The sequence below is a fragment of the Kogia breviceps genome, chromosome 7, assembly GCF_026419965.1.
Source record: "Kogia breviceps isolate mKogBre1 chromosome 7, mKogBre1 haplotype 1, whole genome shotgun sequence".
In the NCBI taxonomy this organism is placed as follows: Eukaryota; Metazoa; Chordata; class Mammalia; order Artiodactyla; family Physeteridae; genus Kogia; species Kogia breviceps.
The window spans coordinates 106,834,592-106,855,257 of NC_081316.1; the positions used below are offsets into that span (position 1 = coordinate 106,834,592).

Here is a 20,666-nt window from a genome sequence, read left to right on the forward strand (position 1 = left end):
CACATGCCGCAGAGCAACTAGGCCCGTGCGCCACAACTACTGAGTCTGCGCTCTAGAGCCTGCAAGCCACAACTACTGAGCCCGCGTGCCACACCTACTGAAGCCCACACGCCTAGAGCCCGTGCTCCACAGCATGAGAAGCCCTAGCACCACAACAAAGAGTAGCCCCCGCTCACCACAACTAGAGAAAGCTCGCTCACAGCAATGAAGACTCAAAGCAGCCAAAAATAAATAAATAAAATAAAGTAAATTTATAAATAAATAAATAATAAAACAGCAGAGGCTGAGGGTAATTGGTAAATAAAGGAAGGAGAAGCAGGTGAGAAAGGTGCAAAGCTAATGGAAGAGAGGGAAGAAGGGATACTAATATCAATAAAGCCCCTACTAGGTGCCAAGCACTGCAGTAGGCCCTTTCCTCAATACAGTCTGGGAGGAAGGTCTTCTTACCCTTGCTCGTGGACAATTTAGCAGATTCAGGAACCAAGCAGAGGTGGGTTTGCCTTCAGACTGAGGAAGGGCTGGGAAGATGCTGGGGGTAATTTCTGCACGTTGACTGCATGCTAATTATATGCAACCAGACTTCACTGCAGGGGAGCAGAAATCAGAAGGACCCAGTACCAGCTGATGCCGACCAGATAGGTTCCTGAAACAGTGGGGAAATGAAAACAACTGTCCACCAAATCCAAAAGGCTGGCCCCAAGGGCTGGATCTGTTACTTACTTGCTCTGGGGCCATGGAGACCACTCAATCTACAGGAGTCTTGGTTTTCTCTTGTGTAAAGTGGGGATAATTTCTCAGGGTTGTTGTGAGAGCATTTAATCCTCACAGCATTTATGAAAGACATATAAAGGTAGCCAACTGCAGAATTAATTTTTCTGCCTCCACATTTGGATCTTGGATTAATGTCTTTCTGCCACCAGTGACCAACTGCGAAACAGGGAAAGAAGATTCTCTGAGTGAATCAGAAAATGGGTGGGTGTTTTTCAACTAACTAACTTCCACCCACCCACCCCACCTCCCACCTCGTCCAGCTCGGGCCCTCCTGGGCTCTGGGGCCCCAGGTATTCTTGCCCTTTCATTTGACTCCAGACAGCAGGTGTCTCATTCCTGGATGAGCCCTGGGTCGGAAACCCGTTGGGCTGGCCCCATGAGTCAGGACTCTGACACAAACTGAATCAACAGAGCAGACGGGCCTGACCCAGCCAGTGGCCCCGAACAAAAGGAGAAGGCCAATGCCTCTGCGTGTGCCGCGGGGGGGCCTAGGCTGTGGCAGTTGTGGCCAGGGGCTGAGTTCAAGCTGGGGATAAACAGAGACGCCTCCAACAAAGCAGAAGGAGGCACAGCTGGTCTTTGGTGGCCTCTCAGCCCTCTTCGCTCCATCAACTACAGGGCAAAACATTTCCCCTGTCTGGCTGGTTTTCTCTCTACTCCAGAGACCCTTTCAGCCTTGCACACTTGTAATCAGGAAGGGACCCCCCACAGTGTTGGGGGGTGGGTCAGATCGCAGAACCTTACCTGGTCGCCACATCTCTCAGCCCCCCTCCCTCCTTCCACCAGCTCAGGATTGATTCTGGACTGAAAAGCGACGCAGCTGCTGGGAGTCCCCATCTTCTTCCTGCTCAGGAAAGTCACTGGCATTGGTGTTGCTCAGCTGCCACCGTAAGCCTAAAACGCACCCGACTACCGACGCATTATCCCCGATGCCCTTGACTTTCAGAAGCTCCCCTTCCCAGAATTTTAGCAACTCTTCATCTCTGATCTCTGTGCTGGAGATGTTTGCCAGAGAGTCTTCAAGAAAAGCCAAAGAGTGGGCCACTAAATGGAAGAAGCCAGGCAGCACAAGAGTCAGAGCAAAGCAACAGGAGGATGGGAGTCTGAGCCTCAAGCCCCTCAGCAGAGCCAAGTGGCCGCTTTTTTATTTTCTCTTTGACCCTCAGTTGCACGGCCCTGGATAAATCATAATCATTCATTCATGGCATTTTTCACTATTGGTCCATGCAGGGCTCCCTATAACTCACCACCTAGTTACACAGTTTCAGCAACGTAATAAGCCTCCCTAAACCCACCACCCAAAACAAAAGCTAGAATTTAACAATAACGTACATCCAACCAGGAGATCCCCTTGCTGGGGTAGGTGGGCGAGTCCTTTTTGTTTATCAATTCAACAAATCTTTTTTTTTTTTTTTTTGAAGATGTTGGGGGTAGGAGTTTATTAATTAATTTATTTATTTTTGCTGTGCTGGGTCTTCGTTTCTGTGCGAGGGCTTTCTCTAGTTGTGGCAAGCGGGGGCCCCTCTTCATCGCAGTGCGCGGGCCTCTCACTATCGCAGCCTCTCTTGTTGCAGAGCACAGGCTCCAGACGCGCAGGCTCAGTAGTTGTGGCTCACCGGCCTAGTTGCTCCTTGGCATGTGGGTTCCTCTCAGACCAGGGCTCGAACCCGTGTCCCCTGCATTAGCAGGCAGATTCTCAACCACTGCGCCACCGGGGAAGCCCTCAACAAATCTTGATTGTACATCTTCAATAGGCCAGAGATGGTGCTAGAATCATCCTGAATTCCATGTTCACCATTTCTTTGCTTTTTTTGTAATAAAAAAGATTCTGTGTTAGATGAAATCTTCTGGGACTTAATTTTTCCTTTAATATGAAATTGCTCATGCCGTTCATATTACTTTGTGGCACCACAGTCCATGTGTTTTGACCACAGCATAATATTCCATTGTGTGAATTACCTCAGTCAGCGTCTTCAAGGCTGGCCTGGGACTGAACCCTGAAACTGCAATATTTTCCTTAATTTTTTCATTCAACAAAGATGTATTAAATACCCACTATGTGCCAGGTATTGTAGGAGACGCCAGGGGTGCAGCAATGACCAAGATAATCGCAGCCTCTATCATTCTATCTTGCAGGGTTTTTTCCTCATTCTCTTTTGTTTTCAAAAAGGCATGGATTGTTTTTTCTGTTTAATAACCACTACTCGACTGATAGCGATTAAAAACATATTAACCAGGGGTACTAGGGTCACTTCAGTTCAGAGATGAGGAATCCAAGGCCCCAGAAAATACAGACCGAAATCCTCTTTTGTTCCCTCTGTCTCTCAGCTTCTGGCACAGTTCCAGACCCATCAAAGGCCAACAGTCAATATTTGCTGAAAAATAAACAGAGACTTACCCTACCTACTTCAACCAGTGCAGACATGTATGTGCAGGCAGATTCCGTGAGAAAGAATGAATTGACAGGGGACTGGCCACTAATTGGACGTCCTTGATACCCCTCCAACCTGCCGCTCCTGTAGCCTTCCACATCTCAGCAAATACCCTCTTGCCGGTTCACTAAAAACCCAAAAGCATCCAATCTATTGGCGAGGCCTATTGTCTTTATCTTCGAAGCACAGTTGAATCTTTCCACCACCCGTCTATTTATCTCCCCTTGCTTATAGCCACACCTGTCTCCATTCTGTTCCTCCAACACCAAGCTTGTTCCTGCCTGCCTGGCTACTTCTTGTCATTCAAGTCTCAGGCCAGAGGCCCTCCTTAACCTGACCCCTTCCCTAGACCTCCCATTCTAAGCATCCAGCCAGGCGCTCTCTCCTATCACCCATGTTACTCTCTGCATAGCACCCATCACTCTCTGGGTTTATCTGTTGATGACCTGGCCTCTCCTACTCTCCCACTGACTCCCCCACCCCAGGATACAGCATCTTGAGGGCAGGGCCTCACCTGTCTTGTTTGGGCACTTCTCCCATCATCCTTGCTGTAATTATTTCTCATTTGTCTTTGAATCCACAGCTCCCAGAGCAGTGCCTGGTACAACACAGACACTCAAAAATATTTGTTTGATACTTAACTATTGAATGCTACCCACCCTGGTTATCAGACAAGCATCAATTCTTTTCACCTTTGTATTTGACTGGGTTAGACAAAAGGGCTATGTAAACTGCTATGTGCCAATTGTGTACAGATTACTGTTGGTAAGATTGTCACCTGGCTCTGTAGCTACCGCAACAGACTCGCCAGAATCGTTCTCATCTTCATCCTGAAGTAGTTCCCTATCCAGGCCCTGGTGATGGTGGAGGAGAGACGGCCCGGAAGGAACGACAGTGCAGAACCCAGAGTTCAGTTCAGTGTAGCAGTCATTTACTGGGCCTTTACCAGGTACAAGCCGGATGCAAAGCACTGAAGGCACAAAGGCAATAAGAAATAGAGACCACCCGACGGGAGAGTGCTAGAGTTCTGTGCCAAATGCCGGGGAGCACAGGATGGAAGGGTCAGGAAGAGAGTTCTCTCTGTGAACCAGGCCCTTTCCACCAGATATCGCAACTCATCTTCACAGGAGCACTTTGAAGTAGGTGTCATTTTCTGCACTCTACTGAGGGGAGGGGAATCCTGAAGCTCAGAGAGGTTAAGTATCTTGCCCAAAGGCTCCCAGTTAATAGGAGGCAGAGCTCGAATTCCAGCTCAGCCCCTGCAGAGCCTAGCTATATCTTCTGCATCCCCTAGCTACCCATGGCCTAGTGCCCCCATAGGGCAAAACCAGGCACATCCCTCCAGCAGTTTGGGAAGAAAGGAAGAAGCTCCTTCTCCCAATGACTATGTCCTCCATGCTCAACCATGGGAGCAGGCAGCACCCAGGGACCCACAATTTCTGATCTCGGACACCCACCCAGGGGTTAGAAGAGGCCCTCTCACTCCCAGATGGGACTGGGAAAATTCCCACCTGGAAATGTCCAAGAGCCTACAGCTCCTCTACCTCCACTGGAGTGGCCGTGACCTCAGCCAGCGGGCAGGCATGTCCCTGGGTAGAGACCTAGGCCTCGCCCAGCCCAGGGACTCCAGGTCCTATGCCAGATGAGGAAAGGAAAGAAAGAGAGTTCATGGGAGGCAGGAGAGCATGAACTTAGGCAGCACCCTTCCCTAAGCTTTGCCTTGCAGGAAAGGGTGCAAGTACTTTGCATGAGAGCCTTTGTGTGCAGGCTCCTCTGTGTGCCCCTACGTGGCTGTGTGTATGCTGAGTGCACATGTAGTGGTGCAAATGAGTGGAAGAACAGAGCCTTGTGTGCATTTGTGTGTGTGTATTCACGATGACCTAAGACTACACTCACAGAAATACCTTAGTGTCCTGGTAGTGTTTTGTTTTTGTCTGTTTGTTCTATTAGGTATAACATATGTTCAGTAAAGTACTCAAAACTAAAGTATACCACTCAATGAACTTTTACACACGTATACCCCATGTAACCAACACCTAGATCAAGATCTAGTTTTCCAACATTCCAGAAGGCTCCATTGTGCTCCTTCAAATAACCCCCAGTATAATCACTATCCTGACTTCTATCACCATGGATTAACTTTAACTTTTAATCATATATATGAAATAATACTCTTTTGTGTCTAGTTTCTTTTTTTCATTATTATGTCTCTGAGATTCGTCCATGTGTCATTGCATTTCACACTAGTTTATTCGTGTCTATTGCTGAATTATATTCCATTATATGAATACACCACAATTTATTCCGTCAGTGATTGACTTTGGGTTTTTCCAATTTTTAGCTATTATGGATGAAGCTAGTATGAAGATTCATGTATAGGTGTTTTGCTGGACAGATGTACTCATTTCTCTTGGCCCTAATTCCTGGTCATAGAATCATAGAATACTGAAACTTCCCTGGTGGTCCAGTGGTTAAGACTCCGAGCTCCCAATGCAGGGGCCCCAGGTTCGATCCCTGGTCAGAGAACTAGATCCCACATGCCACAACTAAAGGATTCCACATGCCACAACTAAAGGATCCCACATGCTGCAACGCAGATCCTGCACATGACAACAAAGATCCCACATGCCTCAACTAAGACCTGGTGCAGCCAAATTAAAAAAAAAAAAAAAAAAAAAAAAGAATCATAGAATAGTCGTATGTTTAGCTTTAGTAGATTCAGCCAAACCTTTTTCCAAAATATTTGTACCAATTTACATGCTTAGCAGCAGTGTCTGAGATTTCCAGTTGCCCCACGTCCTCATCAGCACTTAGTATTGTCAGGCTTTTAAGTTTTAACCATTCTGGTATCTCTGTAGAGATAGCTCACTGTGGTTTGAATTTACATTGGCCTGATGAGTGATGACATCAAGCATCTTTTGGCACTTAACTGGCCATGGAAGTATCCCCTTTGGTGAAGTGTCCGTTCAAGTTTTTACAGAACTACAATATCTATCAAAGTAGGCAAATAATTGACAAAAACAGACAGGAGAGCAGAACCATCTTAAGAAACTCAGCAATACACACAACAGCCCAGCAGCCAGTTGTTTTTCAATTGCTAACTAGTTGCTACAATTAGTAAACCTGTTGTACCAGGTCATTTAGATGAATAACTGAATTTTATATTTTAAACCAATTATTTAGATATCATAGAGCCCCCCACCTTAGACTCAGCAGGGAGAAGAGAATGCAGATAAGAGCCCTTTCCTGGACTCTTAGCCCCACCCTGAGAGGTTCCCTCACTCAACTCACTGACTGTTTTTCCTTCAATTACAGGATCCCAACAGAGATCGACCCCCGAACAGCCTTGGTAAGCTCAGGTCTGGCTTTCCTTTGTCTATCTCAGTTTCACTCAGTTACCAAGTAGATACTAAACCCCTCTTGCATGGTCCTCACCACCACCTCCAAGTGCTAAATGCTACGGGAGACATTCATCCACCATTCAACAAACACGTATCAAGCAAATGTCATCTCCAGGATTCATTCTAGAAGTAGGAGGCATGGTCTCTGGGGAATTAGAACCATCAAACCTAAAACGCCAACAGCAGTGATTTTCTAATTCATTCATTCAGTTACTTATTCTCTCATCCCTTCAACAATACTATGAGTGTCTGCATGGGGTAAGCCCTGGGCTGAACACGGGACTACAGCAGTAAATACAACAGCCAAAGTCCCTGCCCTCGTAGAGTTTACAGTCTGACTGTGCTGCCAAGGAACAAGCTGGACAAAGGTGTTTTCACTGGTAGAATAGAAAATGGCAGTGTTTGCCTGGCTTACCAGAGAAAAATAAGTTAATAGATGAAGTATTCCCAAATATAGAGGTTTTTTTTCCTCCTATTCCATTTTTTTAAACCATTGATACCTATGCCTGATAACCTGGATCAGCAAAACGAGTGAGCAAAGACAAATTAACATGACAGCTTCATAAGGAGATGACCAATCCCACTTACTTTGACAGCTTATTTATTTCAGGGTCACAAGTTATTAAAGATCACAAACAATATAATCTTCGGCAGGTAAAACAATGCCTAGTGTCTACTTTGCAATTTAATATATCAATATTCTGTGGTGTCCCCGAAGAACACTAGACATACAAGGGCTCCACCACCTGAGTAAGCCTGGGGACAGCCAAACCAGAAAACAATTCAGGGAGCTCGGGAGGGAGAAATCAGTGCCAAGTGAAGATTCCGAGGTTAAGAATGATTACAGGTTGTGCAAGGACCAGGGAGTGAAACTGCTCGTGTGGAAATGGGGCTGGCAAGGACCAGCGGTGGGAAATCCATCTGGCTGGGAGAGGGAAGCCAAATTACACTGCCTTTGAAAGCCCAGAGAAGAGGGTGGTCCAGAGACGGAAGTCATGGAGAGCCCTTGAGGGTTCTGGAGCTGAGACGTGATGGGATGAGAGCAATATGTCTGTCTGGCAACACTGGGCAGGACAGGCTGGAGGAAGGAACAGTGGCAGGCAAGGAGGCTATTCATAGCTCAGCAGGTTGGTTAACTTTATAAACAATAAACTTTATAAACAATAAACCAAGAAAACCCTTCGCTTCCTGATGATGTTCTCCGTGAGAACATCAGGGAGGCAGAGACATTGGGCCCTGGACAAGGAAACTCATCAAAGGACTCCCAATAAGTGATTCATTTCTGGGAAAACAAGCCAACCTTGTATCCCCAGAGGTAGGTGGTCAATGAAGAAATCATGCATGAATGAATGAACAGAATGTCTCCATGTCCATGGCCGCATGAAAGAGGACAGTGCTGAACACTCACTGCTGGAACTTTAAAAACAATATCTGACAACATTATTAATAACCTACTCTGTTGCCAGGTCCTGATAATAACAGGCAATACCAACCCATATCCTTAGGGCCAGAGCTCTGTGTCTGAGGCTTAACCTCTCCCTATTGAGGAAGCAGAGTTTCCTACGCTTTCCCTATCAACACATCCAATGATATCTGTACTTATTGGGCAGCAGTCTCTGGCAGGGTGCTATTCTCTGCTTTTGAACAGCTGAGGAAAAAGATAGAGACAGAAACATAACTAGCCATCATTCCAGACAGAATAAAATGAGACCTGTAAGAAAGGCGGAAGGGATGTGCTGAAGAGAACAAGCAAAGAGCAAATCATTTATTCATTTGACACATATTTTTTGAGTTCCTACTAGGGGTCAGGCACTGTTCTAGGCACCAGGGACTCAGCAGTGAACAAAACAGACAAAAATCCCCATCTTCCTGGAGACTTCATTTCAGGCAGGGTTGGGAGGGGCTAGATGATATACAAAATATGTAAAATATACAGTACATTAGAGGTGATAAACGCTTTGAAAAAATAAAACAGGGAAGGAGGATAGGAAATATTGGAAGATTGAATTTTAAATAGGGAGGTCAAGGAAGGCCTCAGTCAGAAAGTGACATCTGAAGAACAATTTGATGAAGGTAAAGGAGAAAGCCATGTGCAGATGAGGGGGAGGAGAGCTGGCCTATTGCTTTCCAGGGATTCTCAGGGTTGCTATAAATCCTGCCCTAGTTCTCCCTGGAGAAGTCCCTGTGGCACCTCCCCAGCTTATTGCCTGCAAGGAGAGGGGACACCAAAGAGCCTATCCCTGATACTTTGTGAGAATTTAATCTTTTAAAGCCTTGCCATGTTCCATCTCCTTGGATAGCCACGTGAAGTGGACAATATAGTTATTATTGCCTCTGTTTTAGACATCAGTATGTCCCTCCTGGTCTCCCGAACCCCAGACTCTTGTTCTAGTCCATCTCCTCCCTGATGAAAGAGTCATAGTTCTAAATATTAATGTGATCATATCTCTCTGCTGCTTAAAAGCTTTCCATGGTTCCTCACTGCCCTCAGGATAAAATCCAAACCCCTTAGCATGATAGTCAAGACTCTTCACAAGCTGACTTTGCCAGCCCTGCTTCCACAACATGCTTTTACCCACCTTACATCCCAGGCACACCAGCAGCTCACAGCTCCCAACACCCAGGCCTTCACCAAGCTGGACCCACTCCTCCCTCTCCCATCTCCACCTAGAAAGGCCCATTTAAGTGCCATGATGGTGTCTGGTGGTACTGGCAATTGTGTCCCTGTTTGCCTCTTCCCCCAAATTGGAATCTCCTTAAAGACAGGACCTTTCTAGGGACTGGCTGTGTGTTGAACTGAGTTGGAGATGAAGGCCATTAGGTCACCTTCCTTCACAAGTATTTATTAAGCTTCCACTAAGCACATACTGTGCTGGCAGCCTCTGCCCTCCTGGAGCTTATAGTTTAATCAAAAGACAAACCAGGAAAGAGGATACATGATAGTAAAGGGAAAGGGTACATGCCTCTCCTGGGACAGATGCAGGTCAGACTGGACAGGATGAAACATCCTAGAACAGGCTGTCAAGACAAAGAGAAGGTGCCATGGGCTAGAGGAGCACCTGTGAAAGACAGACAAGCCTGGGTAAGTGAAAGGAGGTGGGGGGACCCTATGCTGAGAAAGCTAAGCCTAGTCTGCAGGAATAACCCCAGCATCAACCAAAACGGTCCCCAAAGTTTTCCTGGGCTCCGTACCAGGGGCCAGAGGGTGAGAAAGCTATGGGTCTCGGCAGGGGTGACCTCCGAGTACTGACTGAAGGCTCTTCCCCTCCCCCTCACAGATGTCATCCCCCTGCACAAATCCCGCACCTCCCTGGAGACCTTCAGAAAGATGGGGGTCCCCCTCATCGCAGCACTGCTGAGCCTGCTGACCATCATGGCCGTGGCTCTCCTCAGTAAGTGGCAGCCCTCACCCCGGCCCCCATGCCTCCTTACTGCCCCCCTCCACCCCTACAGCAAGTGGCAGCTCCTACCCACCCCTCCCCTGCCCTCACCTCAGAGCGCTCCCCACCCCAACAGAGTCAAGGCCAGGTGATCTGCATAGAGCTTTGTATCCACCCCTGTTCTGAAGGGAGCCTTCCTCTCAGAGTGAGAGGGAGATGAACTCAGCCCCCATATACCCAGATGGATTCTATGCCAGATGATTTCTTCTGCGGGGAAAGCACAGTTTGCACCAGTTACAAAGCCACTCAGGCAATGGCACAGCAGCCAGGCCCCCTGCCTGCTCCTTCCCAAGTGTGCAGACAGAGAGCGGGGTGGATCCTCAGCCCTGCTGGGAGGAGCAGGCAGCATGTCTGCTTATGAGGAGGGGGACAGGGAGGTGGCATCGGGGAAGATGCCCAGGTAGACAGCACCCCTCCGCACCTTGAGCTCTGGCTTCACCGTGGCAGGAGCCTGAGAGCCACTGTTATCCCAGGCAGGCCACTCTGGGGTAAAGAAGAGTAAACTGAGCGAGCCCTGACCCCCACAGTCCCTCCCTTTCAGCCCGCACATCCTGTGACTGAGTCCCCATCTTCACTCACCCCCATAGTCACAGCAGGCTACTGACCACAGCTTTCACGCAGCAAGTAGGGCTGAGGGGACCAGACTAGGAATCAGGACACCTGGGTCGGGGATCCCGGCTCTGCCCTTTCTTGCTGCTATGTGACCTTGAGTAAGTCCCTCAACCTCTCCTAACCTCAGTCTCCTCACCTGTAAAACATCTTGCCTCCCTCAGAGGGATATCAGAGAACCAATGAGGTAACGTGTGTAAAGTACCAGGATAAAAACCAAGTTGTGCAGAAGTGTAGGTCATCACGAAGTGTGTAGAGATGTGGCCGAGGCCATGTGTTTGCTCACCAGGCCAGGACAGCCTTCCAGGAGCCTGCAGCCGCCTTCAACTCGTTGGAGGACGCTCAGAGATCATCTGGACCAACGCCTCATTCTCCACTTGGGCACTGAAGCAGAGAGGGGGTGTGGCAGTCGAGGACAGGGCTAGGACAGGTCCCCAAGCCCTGACTGGGCAGGTCCATTTCTACTTCGTGGCGGTGGAAATGCAGATACACAACACAAACACAACCCAGATCCCTGAGCGCCCTATCAGGATGTGAGATGCAGATAACTCCAAATCATTCCTCTTGACCTTGGCTGGCCCAAAGCGGTGGTGGGTGTGCAGCTGCAGCAGCAGATTTACTGTCCTAGGCCAGTTTGGCTCAGACTAATATTAAGATGAGCACGTGCCCTGCCATAGTGGAGAGAGAAGACAGGGCCAGGTTCAGGGTCATCCAAGGCAGGTACACGTACATAATTTAGAGTCGGGCTCTCCCTGTCCCAGAAGGCCCTGTGCAGCTTCCAACTCAGGACCCCCAGGTTCTGCAACCAGAGGAGGTAACGTGAACTTCCATCCTGGGCTGGGCTCCCTCAACCTTTTGGCTTCTGGGGGCTCAACTGGTGACACTGTGTCCTGGCTTCACCCCAGGAGGCAGGAGTGACCTCTCCTCACCCAGGAACCTGACCATGAACTAAACTCTGAAAGTCCAGGAAATATCTGACTGACCTGCTCTTTCTCCCTTGCTTCTCAAACCAGGAGCATTGGGGCCATAAGATCACATTTTGAGCTCCTTCAGGGAAGGTGTGGAGAGGCAGCAAAGAGCTTTAGAACTAGACAGACACTGATCAAAATCCTGGCTCTAACACCTGACTGCTATGTTGCCTTGGGAAATAAACCCTAACTCTCTAAACCTCCATTTCCTTATTTGTAACGAGAGTTCATAATGACACTGCCTCCTAAAGTTCTTGTCAGGATTCCAGGTGACAATGCAAGGAAAGCTCTTAGCAGTGATAAAAAGGGCCATCATCAGACTCGTTACCACCACTCCTAGGGTCAGCCAGCGGTGATGCTGGGCTGCAGAGGGGAGCTACAGGCTAAGGGAGAGTTCAGATAGGCAGGAGGAGCCAGGACAGTTTGGAAAGTATGGAAATATCTGTTCCCTGAGGACTTTTTTTTTTTTCTTACCATTTTTTCTTGGCTTTTTTTTTTAACGTCTTTATTGGAGTATAATTGCTTTACAATGTTGTGTTACTTTCTGCTGTATTACAAAGTGAATCAGCTATACATATACCTATATCCCCTGCCTCTTGTGCCTCCCTCCCACCCTCCCTATCCCACACATCTAGGTGGTCACAAAACACCGAGCTGATGTCCCTGTGCTATGCGGCTGCTTCCCACTAGCTACCTATTTTACATTTGGTAGTGTACATATGTCAGTGCTACTCTCTCACTTCCTCCCAGCTTACCCTTCCCACCCATGCCCTCAAATCCGTTCGCTATGTCTGCGTCTTTATTCCTGTCCTGCCTCTAGGTTCATCAGAATCATTTTTTTTACATTCCATATATATGTGTTAGCATACGGTATTTGTTTTTCTCTTCCTGACTTACTTCACTCTGTATGACAGACTCTAGGTCCACCCACCTCACCTACAAATAACTCAGTTTCATTTCTTTTTATGCCTGAGTAATAGTCCATTGTATACATGTGCCACAACTTCTTTATCCATTCATCTGTCAATGGACACTTAGGGTGCTTCCATGTCCTGGCTACTGTAAAAAGCGCTGCAATGAATATTGTGGTACATGTCTCTTTTTGAATTATGGTTTTCTCAGGGTATATGTCCAGTAGTGGGATTGCTGGGTCATATGGTAGTTCTATTTTTAGTTTTTTAAGGAACCTCCATGCTGTTCTCCACAGTAGCTGTATCAATTTACATTCCCACCAACAGTGCAAGAGGGTTCCCTTTTCTCCACACCCTCTCCAGCATTTACTGTTTGCAGATTTTTTGATGATGGCCATTGTGACCTGTGTGAGGTGATACCTCATTGTGGTTTAGATTTGCATTTCTCTAATGATTACTGATGTTGAACATCCTTTCATGTGTTTGTTGGCAATCTGTATATCCTCTTTGGAGAAGTGTCTATTTAGGTCTTCTGCCCATTTTGGGATTGGGTTGTTTGTTTTTTTGCTATTGAGCTGCATGAGCTGCTTGTATATTTTGGAGATTAATCCTTTGTCAGTTGCTTCATTTGCAAATATTTTCTCCCATTCTGAGGGTTGTCTTTTCATCTTGTTTATGGTCTCCTTTGCTGTGCAAAATCTTTAAGTTTCATTAGGTCCCATTTGTTTATTTTTGTTTTTATTTCTATTTCTCTAGGAGGTGGGTCAAAAAGGATCTTGCTGTGATTGATGTCATAGAGTGTTCTGCCTATGTTTTCCTCTGCGAGTTTGATAGTGTCTGGCCTTACATTTAGGTCTTTAATCCATTTTGAGTTTATTTTTGTGTATGGTGTTAGGAAGTGTTCTAATTTCATTCTTTAACATGAAGCTGTCCAGTTTTCCCAGTACCACTTATTGAAGAGGCTGTCTTTGCTCCATTGCATATTCTTGCCTCTTTTATCAAAGATAAGGTGACCATATGTGCGTGGGTTTATCTCTGGGCTTTCTATCCTGTTCCATTGATCTATATTTCTGTTTTTGTGCCAGTACCATACTGTCTTGATTACTGTAGCTTTGTAGTATAGTCTGAAGTCAGGGAGCCCGATTCCTCCAGCTCCATTTTTCTTTCTCAAGATTGCTTTTGCTATTCAGGGTCTTTTGTGCTTCCATACAAATTGTAAAATTTTTTGTTCTAGTTCTGTGAAAAATGCCATTGGTAGTTTGATAGGGATTGCATTGAATCTGTAGATTGCTTTGGGTGGTATAGTCGTTTTCACAATGTTGAATCTTCCAATCCAAGAACATGGTATATCTCTCCATCTGTCTGTACCGTCTTTAATTTATCAGTGTCTTCTAGTTTTCTGCATACAGGTCTTTTGTCTCCTTAGGTAAGTTTATTCCTAGGTATTTTATTCTTTTTGTTGCAATGGTAAATGGAAGTGTTTCCTTAACTTCTCGTTCAGATTTTTCGTCATTAGTGTATAGGAATGCAAGAGATTTCTGTGCATTAATTTTGTATCCTGCAACTTTACCAAATTCATTGATTAGCTCTAGTAGGTTTTGGTAGCATCTTTAGGATTCTCTATGTACAGTATCATGTCATCTGCAAACAGTGACAGTTTCACTTCTTCTTTTCCTATTTGGATTCCTTTTATTTCTTTTTCTTCTCTGATTGCCGTGGCTAAAACTTCCAAAACTATATTGCATATCTGAGGACTTAAAAACACTAGACTCCTTCCCATTATCTAAGACAGCAAAGGAGCAATAGAATCTTGAAGGCAGGGGGCAGAAGACAAAAACAAAGCAAAACACCAACCTCCTAATGGGTCTTTCAACCCCAGATAAAAACACCAAATCCTAGAACTGCACTTGATAGTGATGAGACACTTTCACAACCACCAGCTCATCAAACGTTCTCTGCAACCCTATGAGGCACAGAAAGGGAAGCGATTGGTGTAAATTCACACTGTCGGTGGCAGAGCCAGCACTCAGGTCTTCAGACTCCAGGCCCAGCGCTGTCTTCTCCATCTGCAGAGGCACTGTGCCAGCACTTGGGGTTGAGAGGCTAGTGGGGACTGTTTCTAAATTGCTCCCCACACATGATCTTGATTGACTCCTCAGCCATCTTTAGGGATGGGACAGATGTTATTATCTCGGTTTTACAGATGAGGAAACTGAGGCTCAGGACCAAGAACACCAGCTCCTAAGTGACAGAACTGAGCCTGGAACCCACATCTGCCTGTCTCCAGGCCCAGCATGTTTTCAGGGAAACAATCTCTCCTGCCCCAGGGCTGCCTGCTTGACCATCAGCCCTCTCTGCCCCTCCCTGCTCTTGCCTTCCAGTCAAGGTGGTTCTGGACAACTACTTCCTCTGCAGGCAGCCCCTCCACTTCATCCTGAGGGGGAAGGTGTGTGATGGCCAGCAGGACTGTGCCTCAGGGGAGGATGAGCAGCACTGTGTCAAGAAATTCCCCGATGGGCCTCCAATGACAGGTGAGTCCAGGGGCTGTGGGGCCAGCGGAGTGGGAAAGGCAGGAAGTCAACTCAGGTCCCCTTGGTCCACTGCACAGTATCTGCCACCTGACTAGTCACTTTCCTTCCCCGCTGTAAGGTTCCTAAAAACAGGATCATGCCTTGTCTACTAGATCCCCAATACTTAACATGCAAACACTCAGTAAATTTTGTTGAACAAATGTGCGCCAGAGGGGACAGGAAATTGTAACTGAGCCTGCCCCATTCCTGCTGCTCCTGGGTGCTGAATGGAATGACCTTGGGCAGTTCCCTCCTTTCTCTGAAATCTATTATTTCAAGGTAACTAGAAAGAGACCATTAAGGCCGTTAGCCAGCTATTGATCCCTCTATTCATTAGATAAGTGTTTATTGTAACACATTATGGAACAAGACTGAGCTAGGTCCTTCAAAGAGTATTGAGATGTTTCAAACATAAAAACCCATGTTCTTTCTTGGACTGTTCTAGCCCAATTTGACCCACCTATTACTTGGGCTCTGAAAAGAAAAGACAGCCCAGGACGCGGGTGATGGGGGCTTTTGTGGGGCAAGGCTGAGTAACTTCCTGGGTATTTGCTCTTTTTTATGTGTATTTGCTCTTTTTTATCAGAAGTCAAATGCCTATGGGCCCTGCTACACTACTGCCAATAGCACTCCCCTCTCTGACCTTACATGGAAAAACAGCAACATTCCTCTCTGAGAAGTTTTCCCCGGCTAGGCAAGCTATGTGAACTATGGGTAGGGAAGCCATGTAATACATCATCAAAACTTATACATGTAGGGTTTCCCTGGTGGCGCAGTGGTTGAGAATCCGCCTGCCGATGCAGGGGACACGGGTTTGTGCCCCGGTCCGGGAGGACCCCACGTGCCGCGGAGCGGCTGGGCCCGTGAGCCACGGCCGCTGAGTCTGCGCGTCTGGAGCCTGCGCTCCTCAATGGGAGAGGCCACAACAGTGAGAGGCCCGCGTATGGCAAAAAAAAAAAAAACTTATACATATAAAGAGCTATGAATAATTGTGCCAGGGCAAAGGTCAAAATGGAGATTATCCCCAGGACATCTGGTCACCCTAGCTACCGTCAGAATGAGACTCAATCTGGCAAAGCCAAATGGAGGAACTTCCCTTGAGATTGAAAGGGTTGGTGTTCTATGATGCTCCCCAGTTCCTGGTAGGGTTTGCGCTACCGGTTTGGGCTGGTCACATGATGAATTCTGTGGGAGACAGGCCAAATGGGTCCCTGCCATGAGCTGACCTGGGTTCCTCCCCTTCCAGTCCGCCTCTCCAGGGACCGATCCACCCTGCAGGTGCTGGACCTGACCACAAAGAACTGGGCCTCCGCCTGTTTCGACAACTTCACAGAAGCTCTGGCCAAGACAGCCTGTGGGCAGATGGGCTATGACAGGTACCCAGCCCAAGCCTCTGGAGGCTGTCACCTCACCCCATGACCTCTCTCGCTTTCTTTCTTCCTTCCTCTTTCCCCTTTTCCTCTCCTTCCTTCCTCCTTCCTCCCTCTTTCCTTAAAAATATAGGTATTGGAGTCAGACAGAACTGCTTTTGAAGCACTTTCCCTTATGAGCAGCATGAAGTTAAATCTTCTAAGCCTCAACATGTTCAAGAGTTACTGGGGGAAGCAATACCAACCTCATAGGATGGTTATGAGGCACCAGAGAGAGGATATCTGCCCCACCCCTCCCCCACTCCCACTGCTACCCCCTCCCCCCCCCCCCCCCCACACACACAGTTCAAGCTCCTTTGCAATCCTTTCCTTTCCTTTACTCCTCAATCCTCACTCCTTCTTGGCTTGGCAAGTTGCTGTCCCTGCCCCAGAACACAAAAGTCTTATTTACTTATTCAAAGTCCCATTGGTTAAAATTTAGTTGAAATGAACCTGATTTCACTGGGCCTTCATCAGCAATCTCAGCTTTTTCAGCAAATCAAAAGCAGTTTTAAATCTTCAGTGTATGAAAAAGGATATTATAAGAAGGGTAATTAGCATTACATATTTATATTCATTTGATCTTGGCAAAAACCTGAAAGGTAGTCATTATTCTATCTATTTTAGAAGTAGGTTCAAAGAAGGTAAGTAACTTGCTTGGATAGTAGCTGGGAGCCAGAGGGCTGGCATTGTGCCCAAGACCCCCTAATTCCTGGGCATCAGAAGCATCTCTGTTTTTCCGTTGGGTAATTCTCTCTTCTCTGGAGGTTTCATTTATAAAGGGAGGGGAGGGGAGACAGTTGATCACTCAGAGCCTAACTGGAGAGGATAGAAAAGAACCCATGAATTCAGTTGCACAGGGGATCATCTCTTCCTGGCAAGCCCCCAACTTCAGGATCCTGAGAAACTGGACACAGAGACTAGGTAGAAATAATAAATCTTAAGCAGACATCATCCATCAGTCAATCACAGAACCCACTTCCATCAATCCCTAGAGCAACCTCGAGGTCCTTTTTCAATAAGTGCTGCAGGCAGCCATTACTGATCCATCAGACCTATTTGCCCCTTCTGCTGTCTGGTTATCAGGCTTCTCCTGCTCTCTACCCTCCATGGGGTGCAACATCCAGTACCCGCTGAAGAGGATACCCTACCACCTTCATTTTCAAGGAGAGCTGGGAAGGCACGTCCTGTCCCTGCTGTTTCCCCTCCCCCAGCAGCCACCCCAGCCCAGCCTTCTGGCTGCAGCCCCCCCTCCTCCCTACTGCAGTCCAGCCAACTGCAGAGTCAGCTGTACCAGCATAGCAGGCTGCAGCTTGATTATGAAACCAGGGTGTCTCCAGGGGCTCTTAAGGTAAAAGGCTCCTGCAATTTCTGTCCTTCTGGAGCTCTTTAAGGCACCAAGCCATCTCTCTCTTGAGCTCTACAAGACCAAAGCTGGTCAGAATTATTCATCAGGATGTAATTGGTGAACAGAGGCTAACTCTCCTGGGAATGTCCATTTCCACCATGATCCCTCCTTCTGGGTCTCAGATTTCCCGGCTAGGAGACCCTTTTTGTCCCAGGACCACAAAAGTCTAGATGGCTCAATGCGGGAAGGATTCTAGAGATCATCTGGTCCACCCATCATTTTATAGAGAGGAAAACTGAGGCTTAGAGAGACCCAGAGAGGGAATATGACCTACCAAGGGTGCACAGCAAGCTAGTGTCAGAGCCAGGACAAGAACCTCAGTCCTGAGGGCTCTCAGCACAAAACCCCACACTGCTAGACTTCAGTCTTCCAGGTGCCATGCCTGAGTCATCCAGGTAGTGACAGATTCCTGGCTGGAAATGTGAGAATGTGCTAGTCAGCCAGTGCCTCCGGTTGACCCGAGCCTGCATACAGAGCTTATACTAGCTCTGTACAGCATGGCTGGATGGGGAAGGATAGGAGAGATGGGAAAGAGGCAGATTCAATACAGGTACCATCAGAAAGATGGGATTAACCAGGGAAGGCTTCCTGGAGGAGGGAAGACTTACACCCAAGGTTTGATAAACACAAGCATGTATTAGAGGAGAGGAAAATGGAGAGCGGTCCAAATGAAAGAAATGTTTGTCTGGATGCATGTGAAGCCTGATCTTGGGCCTGTCCTACCTCCAAAGGGATCATAAATATACCCCACTTCCAAATTTAGACCAGATGCCTTGTTTGGAGTGCAACATATCCACATTCAGTTCCCTCCAAGGTGAGGGGAGAGCTAACCTGGTTCCTTTGCCTCCTTGTTCCCCTCGCTGTGAACCAGAAGAAACCGCTGGGACATTTGGAATAGGGACAGAGCTGCGAGTTATAAAAGGACATCCGTAACATTTCTCCAGAAAGCAAGTCCACATCAGCACTGTGCCCCGGGCTGAATCCTGGGATGCCAAGGGACCATCCCTTGTCACCTAGCAAAGCAGTCAACACCCTCACTGACCAAGGCCACCTCCACTCCCCTGCCATGCCATACCCAGAATTCTGTGCTGCCCTCTCTCCTGGGAGTGGGGACTACTCCTACCCTCTTGGTCTAAACTCCTGCCCCAGCTCACATCTCTCCCTCCCTCTCTTTCCCTCCCAACATGAGCAGCAAACCCACCTTCAGAGCCGTGGAGATTGGCCCAGCCCAAGACCTGGATGTTGTCAAAATCACAGAGAACATGCAGGAGCTTCAGGTGCAAACCTCAAATGGGTAAGTGAGAGGACACCTCTGGCCCACAAAGGCTCACATGTGGACGATGCCATCGGGGCTGCAGCCAGCCCACCCTGAACAGACTTAGCAAGGGAAACGTAAGCCAGACAACAGAAAGAACTCCTGGCCAGGCAGACTGTCAGATACTAAAAGCTGGAGCATCACATTTCTGAGAGGTTTTCTGTATTGACTCTTTGCTTTAATACAAGGGGCAGCTGGATAAAGTGTGCTGTCCACAAGCTGGTGGCCTTTCATCAGTCAAATAAGAAAACCAAATTTGTTTCCTATGGCCTTATGTTCCCTATTAAGCCCAAGAGGCAAGGTTCCAAAGGCCACTTTGTCCTTCCTGCCTCTCATCCAGGCCAGAGTAAGCCCTCCCCACACATTTCCAACTCTCCAGAGAAGAAGCTGCATGGCCTCTGTCAATGTACCATTCCTGTGCCTACCACCCCAAGTCAGAGCCCGGCATCTACAGGAAAACTGTCATCCTGCAGCAGAGTGACTCAGAGAGGATGCTGGCTTAGCATTCAGGGATGTTGCTGAGGGCTGCTTATTCATCAAAGAGTAAATCTTGAAAAGAATAGGCATAGGAACAGAATGATCATTTGCCTGGAATTTCATCGAAATCCCATTCCTCTTCTGTGTGGAGAGCCCGCAGTACAGCAGACACTGCCCCAGCCTCTGCTCTCTTCCATCTCAGGCTGCCAAGAGCCTGGCGTGGGCTGTGACTCAGGCAGGGCCCAGCACATAGTAGATGCTTGTCAGTATTGCTGTAGAATCCGATTGCATTAAACTGCACTGAACTGGGTGAAAGTACGGTGTCTATACAGCCCCACCATTCAGGTTCCATATTTCCCGGGTCCTGGGAGGGGACTTTAATCAATAGTGCTGGGAGACCTGAGTCCCTGCCTCCCAGACAAGGGACAAGCAGAAACCACAGGACGCCTGTGTCTCCCTTCCAGCCCCTGTCTCTCAGGCTCCCTGGTTTCCCTGCAGTGCATTGGTGAGTATGCCCCATCTCTGAGGGTTTGGGTCCTGGGCCAGCAATGAGCAGGCAAGAAGAACTTCACCTTCATTCTTAAATCCCTCAGACTCCAGGTGTCACTCTGTTTTGTCCCAACCTTACTCCCTTGGCCTTAGGCCTGTACGTAATGCTCCTTCAAGAGGTTGACGGTAAGAACTCCCTCTAACTATCCATGCACAGTCCCACAACCCTGGCGGAGACCCAGGAGAGAGAGTAGGAAAACCGGAAAGGGCAGGACTGGGCTTCCACCCCCTCCCACCCTTGGCCAGGGCCCACATAACCTCCTCTGTCACAATCAGCTCATCTGTGCAAGATCTGATTACCCACATCCCATTTAGCAAAGATTCGTCGAACCGGTTAGAATGTATCAGCACTGCCAGGCCTCTGTCCTCAGGAGCTAGTGGCTGAGCAAAGAGAGAGGTGCAAGGC

General features: G+C 47.8%; 1 protein-coding gene across 1 annotated transcript in view; it reads left to right on the plus strand.

Moving 5' to 3' along the window:
* The window catches only part of TMPRSS4 (transmembrane serine protease 4), a 46,695-nt gene that overhangs the window by 18,987 nt on the left and 7,042 nt on the right, over nt 1-20,666 (plus strand). Inside the window, exons 2-7 of the mRNA XM_067039535.1 lie at nt 6,519-6,552; nt 9,883-9,996; nt 14,914-15,063; nt 16,349-16,478; nt 19,109-19,213; nt 20,176-20,216. Of these exons, the coding sequence (XP_066895636.1) occupies nt 6,519-6,552; nt 9,883-9,996; nt 14,914-15,063; nt 16,349-16,478; nt 19,109-19,213; nt 20,176-20,216 (574 nt within the window). The remainder of the gene's footprint in view (nt 1-6,518; nt 6,553-9,882; nt 9,997-14,913; nt 15,064-16,348; nt 16,479-19,108; nt 19,214-20,175; nt 20,217-20,666) is intronic.